Source organism: Cydia splendana, chromosome 13 (genome assembly GCF_910591565.1).
Source record: "Cydia splendana chromosome 13, ilCydSple1.2, whole genome shotgun sequence".
NCBI lineage: Eukaryota > Metazoa > Arthropoda > Insecta > Lepidoptera > Tortricidae > Cydia > Cydia splendana.
The window spans coordinates 14,094,567-14,103,630 of NC_085972.1; the positions used below are offsets into that span (position 1 = coordinate 14,094,567).

Below are 9,064 nucleotides of genomic sequence, written 5' to 3' on the forward strand. Positions count from 1 at the left end.
TTGCAAAAAAAGCATTTGTCTCTTATCTGTGTGTAAAAATTACTTAGTTTCCTCTGAGCATCACACTTTTATATTTGTGCAAAAACATTCGAACTTTTTATAAATTCTAATGTATGATAATTTTTTCCAGGTTATATTCCACCCTGTCTTCAGTTTGATGGTCTCCTCGAGCGAGGACGCCACCATCAAAGTGTGGGACTTCGAGAGCGGCGAGTACGAACGAACCCTGAAGGGGCACACCGACTCCGTTCAAGACATCGCCTTCGACCACCATGGCAAACTACTTGGTAAGAAGCCGGTTATATAATATCACCTTGTGTTGTCTTCTCAAAGTGGGACTTCGAGAGCGGCGAGTACGAACGAATCCTGAAGGGGCACACCGACTCCGTTCAGGACATCGCCTTCGACCACCATGGCAAACTATTTGGTAAGAAGCCGATTATATATCACCTTGTGTTGTCTTCTTAAAGTGGGACTTCGAGAGCGGCGAGTACGAACGAACCCTGAAGGGGCACGCCGATTCCGTTCAGGACATAGCCTTCGACCAGCATGGCAAACTACTTGGTAAATGACAGGTTAATATACCACCTTGTCTTGTCTTCTCAAAGTGGGACTTCGAGAGCGGCGAGTACGAACGAACCCTGAAAGGGCACACAGACTCCGTTCAGGACATTGCCTTCGACCACCATGGCAAACTACTTGGTAAGAAGCCGGTTATATATCGCCTTGTTTGTCTTCTCAACGTGGTACTTCGAGAGCGGCGAGTACGAACGAACCATGAATGGGCACACCGACTCCGTTCAGGACTTCACCTTTGACTACTACTTTAATATGTAATTAAAAGGCGCCCAGCGGTAGCACTGATATTGAAAACCTGGCATTTCCGCTTATAAATAAAATCAGCAGCATAAGTGCTTCGCTACACGGAAAGTTTATTTTACATAAGCTCTATTCGTCAGTTCACATATGATATGCGTCACATATCTGGTTTGGCGTACTCCTCCCTCCCCATACTTTGCACATAACTAATTACTTTGACATTAAAGTATTACTACTTTTGTTTCTAGACTTACAGTTTATATCATTGTTGATAGCGTAAATTAGAAACTGAAAACTGCTCGTAAGTAGCAAGGTTTAATGTGAGGTTATCTCAAACACACTTATCGACGATGTGCTGCATAGTGATTGCACATTAATCATTATCACAAAACTAATACATCATAAGTATTATTACCCACAAGGCAGCCTTTTCACATTCACTATAACATTTTCCCACCTGTTTCATAAGAGATATGCATCTATAATACTTTTAATCTGATGGCATTATTAGTATTTTATGATGCCAAGACGAAGGTACAGTCACAGAAAGACAGAAAGCAATGGTTTGTGATTTTTAAACCGTAACTCCATAGAAACAGAGCTGAAAATTAACAAACCACTTTCTTCATAAAAAAAGATAATTCCCAGCATGCGATAAAATTAACCACGCTATAGAACCATTCAGGCAAATTCCGAGTCATATCCAATTAAACCGGACACCTTTATTTTCCAGTGTCCTGCAGCGCCGACATGTCGATCAAACTGTGGGAGTTCAACCAGACGTTCGAGTGCGTGAAGACCATGCACGGACACGATCACAACGTGTCGTCCGTCGCGTTCTCGCCCAGCGGCGACATCGTGTACTCGGCCAGTCGCGACAAGACCATCAAGGCTTGGGAGGTCGCCACTGGGTAAGTTTCACCAGACGTTTGTGTAGACACTGTAGGTGTAGACCATGCACGGGCACGACCACAACGTGTCGTCCGTCGCGTTCTCGCCCAGCGGCGACATCGTGTACCGGGCCAGTCGCGACAAGACCATCACGGCTTGGGAGGTCGCCACTGGGTAAGTTTAACCATACGTTTGTGTAGACACTGTAGGTGTAGACCATGCACGGGCACGACCACAACGTGTCGTCCGTCGCGTTCTCGCCCAGCGGCGACATCGTGTACCGGGCCAGTCGCGACAAGACCATCAAGGCATCTGAGGTAGCCACTGGGTAAGTTTAACCATACGTTTGTGTAGACACTGTAGGTGTAGACCATGCACGAGCACGACCACAACGTGTCGTCCGTCGCGTTCTCGCCCAGCGGCGACATCGTGTACTCGGCCAGTCGCGACAAGACCATTAAGGCTTGGGAGGTCGCCAACGGGTAAGTTAAACCAATCTCCACCAATAATCAAAATTAAAATTCGTCTGCCTCCAAGGTCCGCGGTTTTCGGCAGTGAATAACGTAATGGTTTGATAGCAGGTGAAGGGACCCTCTGTACGTAAAACTTTAATCGCACACTACATTCACTGACTGTTTTATCACTTTATTTACGACGCAATTAAATGTTCGTGCCAAAATTGTCGTGAATTGTTGTTGGAGGAAAAAGTCCCTGCACTGTTTAGTCATTAAATGGGGCAATAACTATGAAAAGGGACCTTATTGTCGATGGCGCTTACTCCGCACAGCGTCGCGCAGCGTTGTATTTATATCGGAGCATCGTTAATAATGGCGTAAGCGCCATAGACAATAAGGTTTCTTTTCATAGATAACGTCATAAATGTTATTAAGCCCTTGGTGTTTTATATAAATGAATAATGTGTATATATCGATATGTCAGTAGAAAAAGGCGCGAAATCCAAAATATGGGGGAGATTGAGTGTACGCTTATTTTTATTTAATTTACTCATGAATCTAGTATATAACTGGATCTGGCATGAAAGGGGGGGGGGGGGGAGTGACCGAACAGGATAGTCTTATGTATCTTTCAGTAGGAGTAGCAGCGAAAGAGCTATTATTGTTTGTACTTGTCACGGTCTCACATTTTATTTGTTCCCCACCGTAAATTTACTATGGATTATGGTGGGCAACAAATAAATAGTACTCGGTACAGAAGACTCACTCTCGAACAAAACGCGTCTGTTACGATCAGGAGTATCAGGACAGATATGGCCGCTAGGTGGCGACAGCGCCACGCGCGGCTTATGGCTAGCCACCAAAATTGGTGTGGAACGGATGTACTTTTAGCTACCTGTAGCAAAGCGACGAAATCGCGGAGTGAGCCACACCTGGCATTGCGTATGTTTTGTCCCTCACGGAGGCCCGCGTATACCACTTCTATAGGATCCTACCTTCTATGAATTTACCGCTGTTTTTTTAAGTTTGGTTTGCCAGACTATAAGTGACCGTGTCCATTGTGTTCGTTCGCAGATACTGCATCAAGACGTACAAGGGTCACCGCGAGTGGGTGCGCATGGTGCGCGTGTCGCCCGACGGTTCGCTGCTCGCCTCCTGCTCCAACGACCAGACCGTACGCATCTGGAACGCGGAGACCAACGAGTGCAAGGTAAACAAGTATTAATAATAATAATAATTTAGCCTATATACGTCCCACTGCTGGGCACAGGCCTCCTCTCAAGCACGAGAGGGTTAAGGCTATAGTCCCCACGCTGACCCAATGCGGGTTGGGGACTTCAAATACACCTTTGAATTTCTTCGCGGATGTATGCAGGTTTCCTCACGATGTTTTCCTTCACGGAAAAGCTAGTGGTAAATATCGAATGATATTCCGTACATAAGTTCCGAAAAACTCATTGGTAATACGAGCCAGCATTTGAACCCAAGACCTCTGGTTTGAAAGTCGGACGTCAGATCCACTCGGCCATCACCGCTTTAACAAGTATTACGTATGAAAATTTGAATTAGGTACAATACTGCCCTCTTAAGCTATAAAGCCGTATTTGCAGTCAATTTGTATGAAAACTGAATGCAAATACGGCTTTTTAGCTTAAGAGGGCAGAATAGGTACCTATAAGCAATAAACAACATACCATACCTACTGGTTATTGAAAGTATTTATCTGTGATAGAAGTAACGTTAGGCCGATCACAGCGGATTACTGTTTGTTATACCATTATCAGGCCATTTTCAATACATCTTATGGGTAGTATATGTATGTATTGTACCTACAGTTGTAGCTGGGCTTCATCTCTTAAGGCTTCATGAGACTATATAGCCCCGCGCGCGCGATACGATCCGGCCACGACTTCGCGCGGCGGCGGCAGCGGCGAGCCGCAGCCATAGGTGGGAATGAAAGCTCCGATCGCTGCTTCTCGCTCTCACCTATGGCCGCCGCTCGTCGCCGCCGCCGCACGGAGTCTTGGCTGAGCCGCTACGTTATTCGCTCGCTCATACAGAGCGATAGAGCACGACGTGCCGCCGGGGTAACGCGGCGCGCTAGCGATGTTCTGCGTTCAAGCGCGCGACCACCCCGCTCATGCCCTGTTGCAATGTAACATAGTGTAAAACTTACCCTCTCCTAAGGATTGTGGTCCTTTTCTTAAGTAACTTTACTATAACACTCACTCCCTTGACTAGATGGAGCTCCGCGAGCACGAGCACGTGGTGGAGTGCATCGCTTGGGCGCCGGCGGCGGCCGCGCCCGCCATCAACGAGGCGGCGGGCGCCGACAACCGCCGCGCCTCGCACACCGGGCCCTTCCTCGCCTCCGGCTCCAGGGACAAGTCCGTCAAGGTACCCACCACCGACCGACCTTACAGTTCAACACACTAGATTTGTGGGAGTTCTAGGGGAATCTCATTTACTCGGCGCACGGCGTGACGCACATTCTTTAGATTCAACGCTCGAAATTTTAAGGATCTCTTGCTCGAATGATATGGGAGGAGGTGGAGCGACGAGGACAACAAATTCATGTTACCCAAGAAGACTTGTGAATTTAACATCATTTTGAACGCAATCCGTTCATTAACTGACAATAAAATCAATATAACCGCTTACTAGTCTTCCACTTCTAAAACTTTTTTTTTAATACGGCAACTGCATCCTAAGCTAAGGTAGAACTGCTATTATGACATTCGCCTTAAGACTGTCATAGATCTAGCACGGACACCTTATCTTGCTCGCATACAAATTTGAGCCTCATGTATTATATTGTTGTCGTCTGTCTTGTTCAGATCTGGGACGTGTCGACGGGGCAGTGCCTGGCGACGCTGGTGGGGCACGACAACTGGGTGCGCGGCGCGGCGTGGCACCCGGGCGGCCGCTACCTGCTCACGGCCAGCGACGACAAGACGCTCCGCGTGTGGGACGTGCCGCACACGCGCTGCCTCAAGACGCTCTACGCGCACCAGCACTTCGCCACCAGCCTCGGTCCGTATACACATCACAGCGGACACAAGACTACAGTCCGACCGATCCTTACATGACACTCACCAACAGTAGGCCATCTGTACACCTAGCTGCAAAATTGCGTGGCCACTTTATGGATGAATTAATTCATAATGTGCCCATGCGATATTGCTGCTCGTTGTACATTTGTCCGATCGTCACACGACACTCATAGTCATCCAATAATTATAGCACACACGATACGTACAGTGGTCCAACAATCACACGACGACACAACATATGTCGTCCAACCATCACCCAACACATAGTCATCTAACCATCACACAACACATAGTCGTCCAACATCACACAACCCAATTCGTCCAACAATCACATCACACAACACATTTTGTCCAACCGTCACACAACACATAGTCATCCAACCATCACACAACACATAGTCGTCCAACATCACACAACACAAGTCGTCCAACAATCACATCACACAACATATTTTGTCCAACCATCACATTACACAGTTCCCAACTATCACACAACACAAGTCGTCCAATCATCACACAACACATAGTCATCCAACCATCACACAACACATAGTTGTCCAACCATCACACAACACAAGTCGTCCAACATCACACAAAACAAGTCGTCATTCATCACACAACACATAGTCATCCAACCATCACACAACACATAGTTGTCCAACCATCACACAACACACACAGTTGTCAAGCATTACAAAACACTATCCCTGGGCATGACACAACACATCTAAGGTTCTTGAAATATCGTGAGCTCGTGAGTTATACCAACATATATAAATACATTTTTAATCTAGTGCTAAACGATATGTTTTTGTTCCAGATTTCCACAGGAGCTTGCCATACGTGATATCGGGCAGCGTCGATCAAACCGTCAAAGTCTGGGAGTGTCGCTAGGAGCGTTGCCATTTTAGTAACTTTAACTCACCGATGATATCTTTATCATTATTTTTTCACATTATTATAGCCGCAATGAGAGCAATGTGTATTGCGATTTTAATGGTTAAATCATTTTAGAATGGAGAAATAGTTTTGATAATTTATTGATAATGTTTCTTCCTTCTGCTCATTGTGGACCGTTCTCGAACGTTGACGATGCTATGTCGCCTCTTACACTCTTTATCAGATGCTCTTTACTGTAAACTTTGGATTCTCACATTCCATTAAATTGTAATGGCTCATAGTAGATGTAAGTGAATTCGGTATCTCCCAAGTGATAAGCAGAAATCCGTGTACAATCAGTTGCAAAAATAGCTACGTTATTAACTATTTATTGATACTCAATATGATAGGAGTAAATATTTGTAGCGAACTGTCGGATATATCTTACCATGCAGAACAAACAAACTCAATACATGAACACTATATTCCTATTTGAAATTTTATTTAATATAAACTAAGTACTCCGTTTTTTCTAACATTAGAAATTCTAACCTAAAAAGTAGTGGTCATAAACTTTTTCTTCCGAAATGTTCCTATGATATCTTATATTGCGGTACAATAATATGTAAACGACACTATAATTCAGTGCATAGTTACTTAGATTTCATCTTGGAGGAAAACACTTACCACTGCTTTTGAGGTTATAAAATCTCTAATCAGAAAATAAAACGGTCTATATATTCCTATTGAAATTTAAAATGTTAGTTGTTTACTAATGTATGTATTTATGCAATAGATTGTACTTAACATATCGATGTAGCATTTGTCATGCGGCCGACGGGAACGACGGAGTGAGGAGTAAAAGCTGTGTTATAATTTAACATTTCATTATTCTACGTTTTATTTTATAGTTATGGTTTATTCATAAGATTTGTTTAGATATAAATTTTATTTGGTATTAATAGTTAATTTCTTACGTGTCCACTCTAGAGAAAAATATTTGTACCTCGATTTGTTTTATGGTAATTTAGTTTACAAAATTTTTGATATTGTTGATTATTCATGACAATCGTCCTGGATGGTTGGTTGCATGCGAGCCCAGGCCGCCCGTCGCCATCTTGGTGAACTCCGACCATCCTCCCCGAGGCAGCCACTTAGCCACCCCGGGGAGGATGGTCGGAGTGACCCGCCTTTGTACATACGCTTCTTGTCAGTCTCTGCTCGATCCACTCTCATTGTGTTTGTTCGCTGCCAGTGCCAACAGCATTAATGGAAGTCTCCAGGGACTTAAAACTTAATTCATACATTAGATACGTGTTCGGTTGGGTGTTGTGGGCGCTTTTTATTTGCAGTTTCGTAGGGACTTATTTTAAGTTTTGGCGATTCAAAACTTTAACTATAAGTTAGAGTGTTATATTTTAAAGTTTTAATTATTTATTATTAACGATTAAATCTTCAGTGTATGCTGTCTTGAAAGGTTTTTTACGCAGAATTGCTAGATGACAACTTAGTTCAAAACTATGCAATCGCTTACATCGACGCGTTACTATTAGATCATCCATAATTAATCATTTTCGTCTTCGACGTTTAAAGTGTGTGATATGCATTAGTAATTCGTGTTATCATTTCAGTCTGATTGAGGTAGCTAGATGCAAAGATAATATTTAATGATTTCAATTGAGTTTGATACAATAGTTATTATTTATTGCTATTTTGAGGATTTCAATGGGTTTGAATGCCCAATATTTTTACTAGGGATTTGTAGTAGTTGTAGGTGAGTATAGTCATACTTTTAGACGCTTTACCGTGTTGACGCCTATCGGAGCCCTTGTACATTGCCTGGCTCAGATATATAACGTTTGAAATTATATGAGATGAACTTCTAACAAAACAATCCACACAACTTATTATCAACCTTATTATCAATGCAACAATTTTTAAATCATGTTCATCTCAATAACTTCAAATAGAACCGGTCATGCGATACTAGACTATCTAAAAGCGACGTATATCATCCCTGTCGCGATTAGTTGTACAACTTGCCAGTGGCTTGAGCAACATACATTTGTTCTAAAGAACTGAGACGTTTGTACCGTACAGCTTTACTTTCAGTTTTTCGAAACGAATGGTGTGTCGCCAGCAGTACAGTTTCTCCCATAAATGTGCTTGAAAGCCTAGTGTCCACATCAGTAACACTGTACTGGGTCACCGGCTAAATACCTATTAAACATTGAGATTATATTAAGCATGCGAGGGTGTACAGCGCCTGTAGTTAAGCTATAATGGTACGTATATATCACAGCCATTCGCTTAATCAATGTGACATCGTTAATACATGGTGATAGCATCTTAATTGATTTGAAGCTTGCAAACTACATTTATGTACAATTTATCAAGTAAATTATCTGCACTCACATGAATATAATTATTATAAATGCTTACCGTAAGAATAATATGTATACCAATTATCACCATACAAAATTCTCCGATACCTAAAGAGACTACTGACGTAGGTATGCAGACTACTATTAATTACCATATATGAGAATTTTGTATTTACTCAGTAATCCTGTATTTTGTCTAAATTTATAAATAGAAAATAATTACCAAAATTGTAATAGAATTTGGTTTAAATATTGTGTAAATAAAACAATTAAATTATATACTGTGTCTTATTGTTTCAATATAAATACGTATGATACGAAAAGGTAATTCGCAACTCGTGTCGATTAAAACACTCCCTTTGGTCGTGTTCTAATTTATCGCCACTCGTTGGAAATTTCCTACTTATCGCACTAGTATCGTATTGCAACAATAACAATAAAATTGCAACATAGTAAAACTACAAAGAAATTAAAAACGAAAATAAAACTAGGTTGCGGTTTTATTGTTGCTTCCAGACAACCTTTGGCAGCAGGATATGTAAACTTGTAAAAAATCAACGGGGGGGGGGGTCGGAAATTTCCT

The 9,064-nt window shown here is 42.6% G+C and overlaps 1 protein-coding gene across 2 annotated transcripts in view; it reads left to right on the top strand.

Annotated features, from left to right (window-relative positions):
• LOC134796218 (lissencephaly-1 homolog) overlaps positions 1 to 8,760 on the top strand; it is a 42,612-nt gene extending 33,852 nt beyond the window's left edge. For both annotated transcript variants that reach the window (XM_063768254.1, XM_063768255.1), the window contains 6 exons: positions 131 to 287; positions 1,553 to 1,730; positions 3,240 to 3,375; positions 4,407 to 4,562; positions 5,003 to 5,198; positions 6,039 to 8,760. In XM_063768254.1, the coding sequence (XP_063624324.1) occupies positions 131 to 287; positions 1,553 to 1,730; positions 3,240 to 3,375; positions 4,407 to 4,562; positions 5,003 to 5,198; positions 6,039 to 6,112 (897 nt within the window). In that variant the 3' untranslated portion in view covers positions 6,113 to 8,760. The remainder of the gene's footprint in view (positions 1 to 130; positions 288 to 1,552; positions 1,731 to 3,239; positions 3,376 to 4,406; positions 4,563 to 5,002; positions 5,199 to 6,038) is intronic.
• Positions 8,761 to 9,064: the final 304 nt, after the last annotated feature.